The sequence below is a fragment of the Lactuca sativa genome, chromosome 5 (genome assembly GCF_002870075.4).
Source record: "Lactuca sativa cultivar Salinas chromosome 5, Lsat_Salinas_v11, whole genome shotgun sequence".
NCBI lineage: Eukaryota > Viridiplantae > Streptophyta > Magnoliopsida > Asterales > Asteraceae > Lactuca > Lactuca sativa.
Window position 1 is genome coordinate 128669748 of NC_056627.2, and position 17722 is coordinate 128687469.

General features: G+C 38.3%; 1 protein-coding gene across 1 annotated transcript; it reads right to left on the bottom strand.

Moving 5' to 3' along the window:
* Nucleotides 1–15537: 15537 nt before the first annotated feature.
* LOC111887288 (uncharacterized) lies at nt 15538–16855 on the bottom strand. The gene is made up of 4 exons (XM_023883455.3): nt 16404–16855; nt 16114–16282; nt 15852–15984; nt 15538–15766 (listed from the first exon to the last, which is right to left on the bottom strand). The coding sequence occupies exons 1-4, from the start codon at nt 16790–16792 to the stop codon at nt 15669–15671; spliced, it is 789 nt and encodes a 262-aa protein (XP_023739223.1). The 5' UTR covers nt 16793–16855; the 3' UTR covers nt 15538–15668.
* Nucleotides 16856–17722: the final 867 nt, after the last annotated feature.

Sequence of the window (17722 nt, forward strand, 5' to 3'; positions counted from 1 at the left end):
AGGGGAGGAAGGGTCGCTGCGAAGATGGGCGGTTCCTAGGGTGTGAATTTGTCCGATTGGAAACAAATCTGCTTGGCTGTGAGAGGATTCCCATGCGAATCTTGTCGGTCTAAGTGTAAAGGTGAGGTTTACGAGGGCCTGCGAGGGTTCGAAGGTGAATAGTAACCTGCGAACCTTCAGGCATGTTTTTGATTTCTTTTTTCCGTTTTAAGTTGTTTTTGCCCATGGGAAGAGTCGGGATGGCATGGGTGTTCATAGAAAAGTTGGAACAGGTGATTTTTATTACCACGAGGTTAGAGAGAGATCGGGAGAGATTTTTGGGAGAGAGAGTGATAAAGTGAGAGAGGTTGAGAGAGGCTTTGCTTGTAGCATTTGTTAGTGTTTGGCTTCGTAGGGTTTAGAATTTCTGAACATTTGAAACTTTTGAGTGACAATTTGTATTATGATAGAGAGTTGTACATTAGTAAACATAGAGTAAGCCCTAACATACAAGCACTAGTTGAGTTTACCAGTTTGACTTGTTGACTTTTTTGACTTTGACCTGACCAGAAATTGACGGTTGTCACACCAAGGGTCAAGCTTCTTGGACCCAAAAACCCAATAAAGTGAAAATAAGAATATATAAGAAACTACTAGACAAAATCACACAAAGTTCACTCAATAATTGCTCATAAACTCCCACAAAGCTCTAGGGTTTCGTGGATTAGGGTTTGGGACTAGGAGGCTGGAAATGAGGCCATTAAATGGGGATTAAGATGCTTGAATAGGGTGCAAAACCCCGAAATTAGGGTTTCATCTTGACAGCCCTACTCGTCGAGTCGAGGCTCTCAACTCGTCAAGTAGGAGACTTAAATCCCGCGTCCAATCTTGTTTCTACTCAACGAGTCTGGGGCTCCCAAGTCATCGAGTATCTCATCAAAAATGAATAAATTATAATTAAATGCTTACCAGGAATCAAGTTTTACAATTCTCCCCCATTTGACTTAGACTTCATCCTCGAAGTCTACTGCGCCTGGAAACAACTCCGGATAGTGCTTCCTGTTCTCCTCCTCGAGCTCCCAAGTCTACTCTACACCCTTGCGGTGCTGCCACTGTACCTTCACCAGCTCAACCCTATTGTTCCTCATCTCCTTTGTCTTCTTTTCGAGAATAGCTACTGGTGTCTCGATGTAATTCAGGCTTTTATCAACTTAAATGTCATCTTTAGGCACAACGGCTAAGTCATCCACTAAGCAGTTCCACAGCTGAGAAACATGAAAAGTGTTGTGGATCTGGCTAAGCTCTACTGGAAGATCCAATCGGTATGCTACCTTGACCACCCTGGCTATAACCATGAAAGGGACGATGTACCTGGCGCCCAGCTTGCCCCTCTTCTAGAACCGGATGACACCTTTCCAAGGTGACACCTTCAGGAGGACCATGTCGCCCACCTAAAACTCCAAGTCTAAACGTCGCTTGTCGGCATAGCTCTTCCTTTGACTCTGAGCAGTCTGGAGCCTGCTCTGGACCTTCTGGATCCTCTCTGTAGTCTTGAGTACTACCTAAGTACTCCCCGTGACTCTCTGACCGACCTCGTCCCAACAGATTAGTATCTCGAAGGGAAGTCGGTCTATACTGGCGTGCTAACTGTTGTTATACGAAAATTCCGTTAACAGAAGACAATTATCCCAACTGCCACCGAAATCCAAGACACATGCGTGTAGGATTTCCTCGAGAGTCTATATCGTCCTCTCGTTCTGTCCGTCTGTTTGAGGGTGGAAAGCAGTGCCGAAGTTGAGATGAGTACCCATCTCGTCCTGAAACTGCTTCCAAAATTTGGAAGTGAAATACACATGTCGGTCTAACACCAACTAAACAGGCACTCTATGTCATGCCACTATCTCATGCATGTAAATCTTGACCAACTTCTCAGTCGATATAATCTCCTGTATCAGGATAAAATGAGCACTCTTGGTCAACCAATCCACCATGACCCATATCGAATCTACTCCACGTGCGGTCCTGGGAAGCCTGGTGATGAAATCCATGCTGATATCCTCCAATTTCTACATGGGAATATCTAACGGCTGCATCTCGCCGTGGGGTCGTTGGTTCTCGGCATTGACCTTCCTGCAGGTCAAGCACCTCTCCACACACCATGCTACATCTGGCTTCGTGCAGGGCCACCAGTAATCAGGGCGAAGATCTCTATACATATTCATCGTCCTAGGATGGATGGAGAACCTCAACTTATGGGACTCATCCATCAGAACCTGTCGTACTCTGCCCCAATATGGAACCCAGACCCTGCCATGCAATATGCTCACACTTTTGATGCTCCTCCTTCAGCCCCTTAACCCACGCCTCTCTAATCCACTCCAACAATAGAGTAATCACTGTCATCCTTAGACATATATCCAGAAATCAGAGCCTCCGCTGCCTTCCGGCTTAGAGCATCGGTCACCATATTGACCTTGCATGGGTGGTAAAGGATCTCATAGTCGTAATCCTTCACCACATCTAACCACCGACGCTGCCTCATGTTCAGATTCGGCTGATCCGTGAGGTACCTCAAACTCTCGTGGTCCGTGTAAATGGTACAACGGACCCCATAGAGGTAATGCCGCCAAATCTTAAGGGCAAAAACCATAGCTCCCGGCTCTAAATCATGCGTCGGATAGTTCGCCTTATGAGGCTTCAACTGCCTCGGAGTGTAAGATATCACATGACCCCGCTGCATCAATACCACACCCATGCACGTGATCATAGCGTCAATTTAAACCACAAAGTCATCGACGCCCTCCAGCAAAGTTAGAATCGATGTCTCACATAACCGCTGTCTGGGAGTCTCGAAGGCTACCTGCTGCTCAGGCCCCCAACGAAATCTCACTTACTTCGTGGTCAGTCGGCTCAAAGGAACAACGATCATGGAGAAGTCCTGGATGAATCTTTGGCACTAACCCGCTAGACCAAGAAAACTCTGAATCTCAGTTGGAGACCTCAGAACCTCCCACTGCATCAAAGCATTTATCTTGGCCGGATCGACAAAAATGCCTTTCTAGTTGACAAGGTGCCCCAGAAACTGCACCTCTCCCTCCTCAATGTCTCCAACACCTCCCTCAGGTGCTCCTCATGCTGCTCCTGAGTCTTGGGATGAACTAAGAGGTCATCAATAAAGACTATCACAGACCAATCTAGCATGGTTCTGCATACGCAGATCATGAGGTCCATGAACGCGGATGGAACAATGGTGAGCCCAAACGGCATCACCACAAACTCATAGTGACCATAGCGAGTCCTGAAAGCTGTCTTCTACATATCCTCATCTCTGACTCGCATCTCGTGATAACCCGACCATAGATCAATATTAGAGAACCAAGATGCACCCTGTAGCTAGTTAAACAAATCATAAATCCTTGGGAGGGGATAACGGTTCTATAACGGTTCTACACCGTTACCATGTTCAGCTCCCGGTAGTCTATGCACATCTGATGTGACGCGTCCTTCTTCCTTACAAACAGGATTGGGGCTCCCCATAGTGAACTACTCGGCCTGATAAATCCCTTGTCTAGCAGATCTTGTAGCTGCATAGATAACTCCTGCATCTTGTGATTAGCCGACCGATATGGTGCCTTGGCTATCGGAACCACACCAGGGACTAGGTCAATCTCGAACTCAACTTGTCTCTCCGGAGGTATCCCAGGAAAATCCTCTGGGAATACATTCAGGTACTCTCGCACGAATGATACATCATCCATTGTCGCGTTACCCTTATCCTGGGTATCCATAACATACACAACATTCCCTGCACAACCCTGCTGAAGGTAATGCCTCGCCCTCTCTGCTGAACATACCGTCGATCCATGCTGTGGCCTTTCTCCCTGGATCACTAACCCTCCCCAACTAGGAGTACGAACTCTCCCTATCTGTTTCTCGCAGTTGATCATTTCCCTATTAGGGCTCAACCAGTGCCTACCCACTATAAGCTTATTCCCTTGAAGGGAAATGGGGACTAAATCCACGAAAAACTACTTGTCGAACAACTGTAGTGTGCATCCCCGATGCAACCTCGCAACCTGAACAATCCTATCATCTGCTATCTCCATATCAAGTGGGCAATCCAGCTCTCCTGGAGCCCGTACAAATCGCTTGCTGAGCGCAAGTGACACAAAAGATCGGGTAGCCCCCGATTCAAACAATACCAAAGTTGATATATCATTCACTAAAAATGATCATATAACAAAATAAGTAAACATAAGCGATAATCAATACAAATAAAGAGAAAATGACAGAATACATACTTGTCACAACATCAGGAGCCGCACATGCCTCCTCTGCAGTAAGCTGAAAAGCCATTCTCCTCGCCGTAGGCACCTCTGCCTGGCCCTGACAGTCATCTGTAATCCTCAACGTGGCAGGAGTGGGGGAAGCCACCTGTCCTGCTGTTGCTAAACTCGGACACTGGACCTTCTTGTGGCCACTTTGATTTCACTTTAAGCAAAATCATATCTAAAACTGTTGTGGTGGTGGTGGTAGCTGTACAATCACTGCTCATGTGACCAGTTTGACTGCACTTGAAGCAGCCTGAACTCCCCGCCCTGGACGCCCCCTCGTGCATCTTATCGCACTTACCACATTGGTTGCGGCACTGCTGGCTCCTCGATCTGTGATCTGATACCTTAGGCTTCTTGCCCGAACTACCTGTCTGAACCCCATCTGGTTTCCTCTTCCTTTCCATCTCCAAATCCAACTCCCTCTCCCGAGCCCTAGCAATCATATCCTCTAGCGTCTTGCAGTTAGATTGGCTCACAAACTGTCAGATATCACTCCATAACATCTCATGATATGGGGCCTTTTTCATCTCCTCGCCCGCCACGTACTGCGGAATGAGAAGGGCCCTCTCCCTGAACATAGCAGTGATCTCGACCACTGTCTCTGTAGTCTGTTGGAGGTCCTGGAACTCCCTGAGAAACTATTGCACCTCTATCACAGTTGTAAACTCAGCCCTGAACCTGTCCGAGAAATAACTCCAAGTCATCACATAAATACCTGCATCATCTCCAATAGCTTGCCCAACCTCCACCCACCAATCTCCCGCCATGTCCTTTTAGAGGTAGGAAGCAAGTCGAACGTTGTCCCTCTTAGGACATCTGCTGGTGCGGAAGGCATTGGCGACATCTACCAACCATCTGCCGCTCGTAATGGGGTCCAAAGCCCCATGATAGTCGGGTGCTCCCTATGTACTGAACTCCCTTAATGTCAGTATGCGTAACGCACTCAACCTCTCATCCAAAAGCTCCATAATACCTTCCTTGATCAAGCCGAAGATCAGAGGAGTCTCATCCATAATACTACTTGTGATCTCAGAGGAGATGAACTCCCTCGTCTGGTCATCTAGCTGCCCGGCTCCAGAGCCCGAGTCTGATCCCTCACTGGCACCTACACTGCCAACTGGTCTAGTGCGTATTATCACCATATTGTAAACACATCATAACAAATATCAGAATACTAATCGTATCTCAAGGGATTACATATACTACAAGTTCGCTGGATTCATCTCATCCTTCCTTGATTCGAGTACAGATCCTCCGCTTTCAGTAGTACGGGCCCATACTACCTTCAACATCTATCCGTACTTTCCTCAAGAACTTCCTTGACTTCACCAAGTCCCTTCTACTACTACTACTTCATGCACCAATCACATCCTAGTCTTTCCCTAGGGTAATCACCAACCTACTCTCTGCTATCAGCTGCATAAGAAGTCCCTGCCATCTCCCCCTAACTAGCTTGTAAATAACATTACACTAAGACTAGATAATTCTTCAAATGAGAGATCCTACCCTACAATGGTTAGACTCAAACGAGAGTTGCGAAATAAGGCAAAACCTAACCTTCTGAAATTATTTAGTCCTCACAATATGTAACTTAGCGTATTCGTTTACTAGTTAGTTAGAGATAACTAGAACTCCTAAAATCACAAAGCAAGCAACATTCGAGCATTGAGTACACATAATCAAGCATATCCTAATCAGGCCATCATATCACTAATAATCTGTACGTTCAGTTCATAAAGCTCATACACATATAATAGGCACATAAGGCATCCTTCCTAGATCGTTATTCCTAATCTAGCATGTAGTTCTCATAAGCATGTCATAACATAAACTGTATGGATAATTTGGGAGTACCTACTTGAGCTCAGCAGATTGCATGCACCACACCCTTTTCTCATTTCAAAATTCCTTTCTCTTTTCAAAGTTCTTTTTATAAAAGTCATTTTCTTTTGAAAATTTTTATACCAATTCCTTAGTTTGAGTTCAGACACACCCGAGACTGTTCCCACATCCTTCAAACCAAGGCTCTAATACCAAATTGAAACATCCCAAAAATACGGTCCAAAAATTTCGTTTTAAATCATTTAAGAAAACCATAATTCATCAAACATCATAATAAAAAATCATAAGTCATGTATCTCAAAACATCGTATCAAGTATCAAAATCACGTGTCAAAATATCAGAGTTTAAACATCCTAGGCTGAACAAATATTGTGTGCACTTCAATAAAACCGAACTCATCCCCTTACTAACGGAAGTACCTGAAATCAAAACTGAAAACTGTAAGCACGAAGCGTAGTGAGCCTCCTCAAACTACCATATACTATAAACATAATCACATAGTCACATATAACATACTTTGGCCTTGCCCGACTACATGGGGCACTGCCTGGCATCGCCTTGTCCGGCATCGGGCCCCGCCTGGCATCGGGTCACGCCCGACATTACACCACATCTGGCATCGGGCCTCGCCCACCATCGGGCCCTGCCCCACATCGAACAAAACTCAACATACATATGAGCATAACTGTTAATACACATAACATAAGCATAATCACTTAACTATAGACATATACACATTCCTCGGGCCCTGCCCGGCATCAGACTGAAATCCGGAAGCATGCTAACATTCCTCGGGAACTGCCCTGGCATCGGACCGTAGTACGGAAACATATAAATACATACACATGCAAGAATCACAAAGACATCAAGCATACTAGCATTCTTCGGGTACCGTCCCGACGTCGTATCGAAATCTGGAAAAACATACAAACCTACATCGGGCCCCACCCAACATCGGACCATAATCCGGAACATACTATCATACATAAATGGGCCAACCTTGGTGCCTTCGACCCGTTTCTACTGGAGGAAAACTCCCCTCTCAAGATGGATGCTGAAATCTGGTAAGAGGAAATCTCTGATAGTTGCTCCAACGACTCCCCGACTATCATTATCACAATAACCACTTAGTCAAAAACTAAGAATCCTTCTAAGGGTAAAATAACCATTTTACCCCTAGTCAAAGCCAACATTCTGGGTTAACCCAACTCGCCGAGTTGACCTATCAACTCGCCCAGTTCTATAACTCAAAAATCCTGAAATCACGATCCAACTCGCCGAGTCACCCCCCCCCCCCCCCCCGACTCGTCGAGTTCTATCTGGTAAGAATCGGGACAACACGACTCAACTCGTCGAGTTCCTCTATGTACTCGACGAGTTCTTCAGTCTGTGTGGGCCTTCTTAAAGGTTTAAGCCCATACTCTTCAGATTTAAGCTTCTTGTTCCTCATGCACCCTGTAAATGTCCTTTTAAGGGTAAAGTTTCCAACTTTACCCGTTAATAGTCATTCTTCATGGGTTTAGCTCAAACCCTAGTTCTCTAGGACATAGATCTTGGTCCAAAAGCCATAATACTCCAAATTAAAGCATGCTAACATAGATCTAGGCCTTAGACATCATTTAAACACATAAAGCTCCTAACTTTCCTTCCATGCATGGCGTTTGGGGCTTAAAATTCCAAAATAACACCTTAGAGCGTGCATGAGGGCTCCAATGGCATTAAGTTTTGATCTTTATGCCATAACCACCCTCAATGATTCCAGATCTGAAGGGATCCTTCCTTGGGACGTCCATATCCCAAGGGTCAAGCTTCTTGGACCCAAAAACCCAATAAAGTGAAAATAAGAATATCTAAGAAACTACTAGACAATTTAGAGGCTTGGTTACCAGAAAATGAAGAGGATGAGATGTAGTTTCAGGATCTACAACCTTCTCCTGGAATCCTCTATCTTCTTCTTGTTCTACAAGATTCAAATCACACAAAGTTCACTCAATAATGGCTCACAAACTCACACAAAGCTCTAGTGTTTCGTGGATTAGGGTTTGGGACATGGAGGCTGGAAATGAGGCCATAAAGTGGGGTTTAAGATGCTGAACTAGGGTGCAAAACCCCAAAATTAATGTTTCATCCTGACAACCCTACTCGTCGAGTCAAGGCTCTTAACTCGTCGAGTAGGCGACTTAATTCCCGCGTCCAATCTCGTTTCTACTCGACGAGTCTGAGGCTCCCAACTCGTCGAGTAGCTCTTCAAATATGAATAAATTATAATTAAATGCATACCAAGAACCAGACGTTACATGGTGTATGTACCAAACTAGCAACATAATTATACTTTTAGTCTAAAAAAGGGAGAATACTTGATGTCTACGTGTTATAGTTATTGTTGTTGTTTTTGTTCTTGTTAGACACTTAAAAAAAGTCTACTTAGTTTGATTTCATCCTTAATATAACGTTTAACCCTAAATGAATTTTTATTATTAAGGCTAGCCACATTTGGATTTGCAATGTGTAAAAGGATACCGTAAACACAAAACAAGGGTATTTAGGTAGGCAATGCACTCTGCCAGTTCCAAACTCTTCGAAACTCCTAGATAATTTTAGATGCATTGATATTCGATGGCATGTTGATCTCGTATTGTGCTCATCTTGATTGTATCATGGGGATATTACAGACCATAGAATAGATGATGAATCAACCATGCAAAAGTATGTGACCCTCAACACAAATAATACTCACAGTGACATGCAAGTCAATGACATACACTCTATAAATAAAATTATTTTATGAGAGACACATCATTTCAACTTATATTCCCGTGATGATGTGTCGGTTAAGCATATACAATCTATGATTAAAATATATGTTTTCATTTATAGCACACGACTCATGTTATTAATATAAAATGAGAACTTTCTTTTAGTACTTTTAGTCGATAATGTTTATCTTAATTATTATTCAATCAAACTCTTTCGATAACTCAGTCTCAAATTTTAAAAGCCAGTGAGGGTGGTAAGCATAGGGTAAGCCTAGTCACTGTTTAATGATAACGTTTTAGTTAAATATGTGACAGACATATGTTGTATGATTATTATATATATATATATATATATATATATATATATATATATATATAGTAATCATACCAAATAAAAAAAACTAAAACTTTTAAATTGATATTCTTTATGTATTAAATATTCTAATTTAATTCTCTTTTTAAAAAATATTTAAAATAAACATTCAAATGTGAAATATAGTTTAAATAATATTCAAAATTAATTCATTTAAATATTTGGATTTGAAATCTTATTTAAATAATATTTAGAGCTTATCTTGGATTGAATATTCAAATTTAAACAATGCAAATAGCATTGGTGGATTTTCTGTGCATCAATACACATGATCAAAGCAGAGGAAACAAAACATAATACTTATGTGTAAATGCACCCTAGGATCTAGGTTTTATTAGTTATAGAAACAACCTTTTAAGATAAAAAGAAATAATCGATTAAAATACTAATATTTTCACCTTTTGATTGTGATATCGTAACTGGCAGCTCTTGCAATGGATAAAGGATCCAAGGTGGATTCCTTATAATGTAGTCAAGCCCACAACTCTAAAATCTAATAAAGAACAACCCTAGTAAAGAGTTTTTGGAAAGTTTTATAACCCTATGTGAGGGTTTATAATTCACACATACACGCACACACATACATAGAGAGAGAGAGAGAGAGAGAGCTTGTACGGTTTAAGGGAAAGAATTAGCAACTAAGGTTTGATCCCTAGCAATTAATTTAGAGGCAACAAATAAATCTTTAAAAGATTCAAACTCTTAGGATAATAGTTAGCTTATTTAAACTTGGCTTATTCTTATCCATGGGATACCCAAAATCTTCCCATACTTCTTTCAAGGAGCTTCTAGGATATTCCAATTAACCTCTAAGAACTAATTAATATTCAAGATGTTTAACAATTTAATTAGTTACAATATAATTTCTAATTAATTTATTAAACACTTATTATATTAATAACTTGTTTTTCTCCTTTTCCTTATAGCTATTTGTGTCATAAGGCCAACCTAAAAGGACCCTGCAATTATTTGAAATATTACCAAACTAGTTAAGGACCTTGGACATTATTTTCAACATTTTTTTGACTTATTTTGATCTTGGTGTTGGTTTTGAAACCTTGTAATAATAGAAGTTATGGTCTTGGTTGTAATATATGATTTTTGAAATTCTAGAATTTATTTCTAATTTTTGGATATTACAAGTTGGTATCAAAGCACAACTTGAGAGAATCAGCATCATTTCAATGAGTTATAAAGTCAAGTTTGCGACTCAAGAATTATTTTTAAAAGAATTTTTTTGTTAAAGATAAAAGAAAAGGTTTGGAAAATGTGATCAAAGGCATAGTGTTTACAATCAGCTGGTGCGAGAGGAAAAGAGAAAGTGTTTTAAGTGTTATTCATTGCTTTCTAAGATATAAGATATTATGTGTGCTAGAATTATCTGTTAGTTAACCACTTGACTGCTTATTACTTTGTGGTATTTGAATTTTTTATTTACATTAATTAACTGTGAAGTGAATGTGTTACATTACGTGACCCTAGAATAAGGTAGTATTAGATTGCTTGGTTTAGCTCTATTTGAAGCTCTCCTTTGATTCTAACCATTTTATTTCAATATCTCTTGGTCAAAAGAATGCTTAATTCTAGTTTCCTATAATAGTATTGTAAGATAGTTATCTAACAGTGATAGAAGTTTCTTTCCCAGCAGTATAGCAGGGTGCAGTAGATTCCTAATGATCTAGGAAAAGTTTTACTATATGCTAGTACGGGCATATGTTTTAGTATTGTCTAAAATATGTAACTTGGTGACTTCGTGGTGGGTATTTGAATGGACATGGAGAGCTATGGAAGATAGTAGTAGAGCTCCAATTATTGGAAGCACATGATACACACTTGAGTTGGGAAAATTCATGGACGAACCGAAGTAGTTGAGAGTCAGATAGTAAGAATATTGATAATATGTTATTGGACTGTAGTAATGTTTACACATTTGATTGAGTATGGTGATTGTGAGTATATTAAGGAGTGAGTAAAAAGAGAATAGGGTAATGATGAGACTATGGACATATTTTTGGAAATAATGTCCATGGTCGTTAACTATTTTAGTAATATTTCAAATAATAACAAGGTCCTTTTAGGTTAACCTCAAGACCCAAATAAAAATAAAGAAATGGAGATTAATTGGAGTATTCTAGAAGCTCATGGAGAGCTTATATTGGACGGTTTATATAGGATTCCTGATAGGGATAAGGTAGGTTTGAATCAGATAATGATTAATCTTAAGAATTTAAATCCATTAAGGATTTTATCCGCAACTTATAAATTGAAAAGTGGTCAAACCCTCATTGTTTTTCATATAAATTCCGTCAAATATCTTTCCATCTCTCTTCATCTACGAAATTCATAACCTCTCTCTTACAGTTAGTGAATTTCTCATAAAAACAAATGTAGTGTTTGTCCTTTTTGGTTTTGGAATTTTTTAGTTTGAGTACATTAGAGGGGTTCTACTTTGGATCCTTCATCCATTGAAGCCACTAGTATGTACGAGATACCAATCGAGGAATCAAGAGGTTAGTATGCATTTCTCTGGTTGATTTTTAATGTTTATTTCTATAACTAGTAACACTTAGATCTTAAGGTATTGATACTAATAAAACCCAACAGTCGTATCAGTGCCCAATTAGCTTTAGTTATCTGCAAAAACTTGGTAAAAAAAAACAAAGAAACTTGTTTAATAAACGGACACAACGTGTCTTTGGTCGATGTGATGCGTCTATCATTAATTTTAGTTTTAGGATTTTGGTTAAGTTTCAAAATTTTAAGGATAAACGTCTTGTTTAAAATATTATTTTATTTATTCAAATCAACATATTCAACTCTCATATACATTTGAAATAGCATTTAAAGATGAATATTTAAATAATTCAATTTGAATATTGTTTAAGCTTTAATTAAATTTTGAATATTTATCTTGAACCTTTTTTAATAAGAGTACTAAATTAGATAGACAATAATATAAATTTAATAAGTTTAAATTTAGTATATTATATAGTTACTATATGTTTAATAATAATATCACGTGTTTAATAAATAATCGTTATCGTCAAATCAAAAGTAGGCACGCCCATTCTAAAAGTCTAATAAAAGTTTAAAAGGGTCTATTTGATTCTAAATGAGGTCAGTTTTTAAAAGAATCATTTATTACCACTACTCACCACCTTTTGTATTATGAGAGTGGAGTTACCAAGAGGGTTCAACTGGATTTTGTTTCAAAATTAAAAATATTAATCAAGTAAAAAAACAAAATTCTCTATTATATTAAAAATGTGAGTTATGTGTTACCATTGAAAATACACATATTGTTTATATTTTGAGGATGGAGCGTGTGTGGTTAACCAACACGTCATTGCGAAAATATAATTTAGGGTCATGTGTCACTCAGGCGGTTATTTTGTTGATGGAGCTTGAGTGGCTAACCTGCACATCAACATGAGAATAAGTTTATATCTAATGTCACATGATATTGCATGGTTGATTCACAATCTATTTAATGATCTGCAACATCCTTGTCGTTGAATGGAGATGATCATAATCAAGATTAACATGTCTTTGAATGTCAATAAATCTAAAATGATCTAGGAGTTTTAAAATTTTGAAACTGGAAAAGTGCATTGCCTACCTAAATAACTTTGTTGTGTTTTTACGGCAAGCATTTATACACCACAAAGCCAGATGTGGGTCCTAGCCTTAATTAATAATTCAATTAGGTTTAATAAATATTTTAAATATGAATTCGAACATATTGCTTGTCATGCCTGGAGATGTAATTTTTTCGAATATTTTTGTTTTGTTCGGTTCATCTCATGTACAACCAATTGTAGACACACCTAGGCTCTGATACCACTAATGGGTTTTATAGGTTACAAAAACTATGCACTTGTGGAATTTCACTTAACACTTACGGGCACATGTAACCTAAAGAATCTATGTTATATACTTTGAATACAACATAATGTGAACAACAAAAACTAACATGAACCCTAATTGAGACCCTATTATAATAAAAAGCAAAAGAATTAAAGTTACATACCAATGATTTGTTGTAGTAAACAAATCACTTCAATCTTTCCATTGAAAAGCTTGGAAAGCTAGCACAAAAAGTATGATATCTATAATGCCTCACACCCAAACCCAACAGATAGAAGACAATTGAGGAGAGAGGAGGAGAGGAAAAATTTGTTCCTAAGGCCTATGGGAAATGCATGAACAAAATTAAGGTTATATGGTCTTATTTATAGTTTATGTAACTTAGGGAGAAAGCAAGATATAAATAATTAGATCATTGATTTAATCTCAATTCAACTCATTTCTTTATTATCATATATGAGGCTTTTGGAAACCTAGAAAGGATCCCAAAACTGTCCATCCCTTGGATGGTTCTAGAATTGATTCTTTTGTTCAAGTATTGAACAACTAAAATTCACCTATTGCACCTTTAAGTAATTCCAGTTAATCCCAAATTAAATCCAGATTAATTCTGATTAATAATTAATTAATTCTAATTGATTTCTCATTAATTTATTAATAATATAAATTAACAAATCAATTACTTTAACAGTTGATCTCATATTAGTTTATTAATCACATAATAAATTAATAAACCAACTCCCCCTTTCCAATAAAAATATTAATCATATAATATATTAATAAATCATTTCCTTACTATTTCCAATTAGTTTATTAACCATATAATACTTTTATAAATCATCATTATCTCTATAAATGTCATTCTAATCAAGTTTTAGTTATAAAGAAAACCTAAAAAGGACGTTGCTTTTAATCACAATAATATACCAATTTAGCTATTGGCTTAAACACCATAATCCAACATAAACATGAGTATTTTGTCTTTTAGCCACCACGACGGTGACTCAATCATTAACTTTGTTCATTTGGTAGAATTGAGTATTTAGCAAATAACTAGTCTTATATTGGCATTAGATGGCTCGGGTTAGTTGTCATGTTGCTGAGGTAGCTATTGAACTTCTGTTGATTAGTTCAAATGAGTCTTCTAACTATACTATGTAGGACACTAGGTATCATTGAATGTTTATTTGTCTTTGTGACTTGCATGGATGACCACGGTTAATCATTGCAAGAAAGACTATAGTTGGGATGTAGCAACAAAAGTGACTATAAGAATATGGTTGTGTCATGACATTTACAAGGCTAAAATAGGTCATTGGTTGAAATAGATAGTCAAGTTGCTCCCCTTGGCTGAAATAGGTCATTATATGTACGATATGAGGTATTTTGGGGAACTTACTAATTTTTGTGTTTATGGTTTTTATGTTTAAATGTTTTAGGTACTTTTGGTAGAAAATAAAGAGTCAAGCTTGATTGCATCGCATCCAATGGAGATTCCACACTATTTGATTTTATGATTTGCACCTCCGATGTTTTGAAACAATAACTTATTACTCTTATTATACTTTGAGAAAATGGTATTTGAATGCTTACGGTATATTTAAAAAAAATATTCTATATTTTTGGGACGTTACACATTGACTATGAAAAAGGTCGTCAAATTGAAGACTTGGTTGATTATTCGAATAGTGATCTTGGAGGTGACACCATTGATAGCGAAAGCACGAGTGCGATAAATTTCTATCTTGGAAGCAATGCAATCACTTGGCAATCTCAAAAGCATAAGATTGTTGATTTGTCCACATGTGAAGCTGAGTTCATGGCAACTGCAATAACGACATGTCAAGCCATTTGGCTTGCAAATCTCGTGAAGGAGCTCACAGGATATCATATCATGTCTATCATTGTGTATGTCAATAACAAGTTAGCAATTACTTAGATGAAAAAAAATCATGTGTTCCATGATTGAAGGAAACACATTGACATTCATTTTCATTTCATACGAGAATGTGTTGAATGTGGGAAAATTATAGAGGAATATGTCAACTCACAGGATCAACAAGCAGACATAGTTACCAAGTCTTTAGCTTATGTGAAGCACGTTGAAATTGGAAACATGATCAGTGTGACGAATCTCGAGCCAAATTTGGTTTAAGGGGGAGAATGTGAGTTCACATTAAACCCAACTTGTTACTTGTATGAAATTCCTCGTAGCCACCTTTTTGACAATGGTAACAGCAGATGTAGTACCACAAAACGAAGAGTAATACTTAGAGTGACCCCATAGGGTTGTTTTTCTTGTAATATTAAGTGTGTAAGCTCTTTCCTTTGTTCCAAATCCAAAGAAAAGTGTCTTTCAACCCCAACATCCGATGAAGACAAATATAGATGTTATCTTATTTGTTTATTCATAAATTCTTACGTCAACAACATACAACACAGGTTCAAATGAAAACAGTCAGAAATCAATACGTACTGATCATTAAGTTGCCACTTTATAATCAATCTAACATTCTCTATAACTTGTTTAAATTTAAACCTTCAACAGTAGCTGCCATGTCAAGTAGCCCAATAACCTCGCCATCCTCTACAACAGGCAAGTGTCCAAATTTCCCTGCATGCTTGCATAATTTAGTTTAATCGCTTAGTTACAAGGTTCAACAAAAACTAACCAGAAATTTTTCATAATTGTTACAAACCTTGCAGCATCTTTTTCAGGGCTTCCACAACCAACGTCTCAGAGAGTACATATTGTGGGTCCTTTGTCATCACCTTCGAGACAGGTGTGTTCACATAATCAATCTCAGCAGCAACAACTCTTCTTACAATATCCTTTAAACACACCAAAAAGAAAATTAATAAAAGTAAGACAAATAAAAATTTGTTGAAACTTTATGAACAATAACCGTTCTGTAAGGTGTTAGGTTGATAATAAAATGTGTGTGAAGATTCAAGACAAACCTTGCCTGTCAATATACCACTGAGCAACTCATATGAGTTGGTAAGTAAAACAGCATCAGTGCTTCGAGCAGTCATTAGACGGCAGACTTCATAAATTGTTGTGGTTTCACGTACTTTGAGGGCGTTTGATAGACGTAATTGCTTCACTGTATGCTCTCCACTTAAGCCCCTGTTCGAATGCATTTCAACAGGAAAACTCGATTAATTTAAAAAAAAAACACGGTTATTGTTAGTTGCATAGGCATTGCGTAAAATGACAAAATGGAGTCAGTTTTGTTAGTTCGAAGTACAAAATACTAGTGGATGATTCGTTGTTGTCAGTTGGATCTTGTTGATCAAAGTATGTGCGTCCGGGGGCTTTCTCATCGGTAGATGGATGGACGATGCCATATGAAGAATTTCTCTGGCGAACAAAACCAGAAAGACTGCCACTACGACCACTTGTTTCGTCCCAATCACTGTTACGAGTCGCACCTGGAAGTCCATAAATAGATCCCGTACGTTGACGTAGATCTGTATGTTGTGGAGGTGGGACGGATAATTCATTATACATCTCCACCGGTGCTTCATTTGCATATTCACCGGCCGCCAAGGGTTGACCCTCATCCGGAAAGTCTGGTTTCAAGCTCCTAAAATCCCCCGATGAAGCCGAAGGAGCTGGTAAATTGTAGGAACTCATTTTGAGCAAGGAGAAAAAATTTCGGATCTTGTGAAAATTAAAGTCAACGTCAATACATGGGGTGGAGTGGTGGACTAATTATATGTTATTTGCAACAAACAACCAACAAGCAGCCTTTGCATATGATGGTTTGTCTCCTGACCTTATTATGTCACGGGTTGGGCGGATTGCGTTATTGTTACTATAGTTCAATAAATTTTAGTACATTGCTTTAAATGATCTATTGTAACTATTTTCGCATTCTAAGGACATAACTTATGTTTTACCCGCTAATAAAAAGATAGAACACATTTAAAGTTGGTTTTACAGGTTACAATGAACTTATTTAACTTTTTAAAAAAACTAAAATTTAAAAGAATACTTTGTGTTTTTTTTGGGCATTCATCTTGCATTTACTCCTTTTCCCTATTTCTTTGACCTTCTTCTATAGTTGACTTGCTTCCATAAACACAAATTGAAAATCGTGTTCTTCCCAACCCATCACTCCATCGTTCTCAAGCTTTAATCCCTTTATTGTTTTGTTGTTGATAATTTGGATCTTCAAAATCGAGACTGTTTTCTGTCAACTTCTTGACGGTGGTGGCGGTGACAATGAAATGTTGAATGAGCAAAATCAAAATTTGGTGACCTGATCTGTATCTTGGCTGGGCAATCCGGATGGCTCCTGTTGTTCATTCAAGATTTCTCTTCGGAAATCGATATGTATTGCAACTACGATTGCAACCATGGCCGATTTGGGCAAAACAAACTTGATTACAACAGTTCCGAGCCTCCGTTCTACCATTTTTGTTCTTATACTTTCCACCATTTTTGTTCTTGATTTGTCATTAACCTTATCAAGTGAGTTTACATCACTAATATTTGTTCTTAATTTTTTTCCAGCAATGATTTAAAAATCAATCAACTTTCTTATACTCTCCACCATTGTTA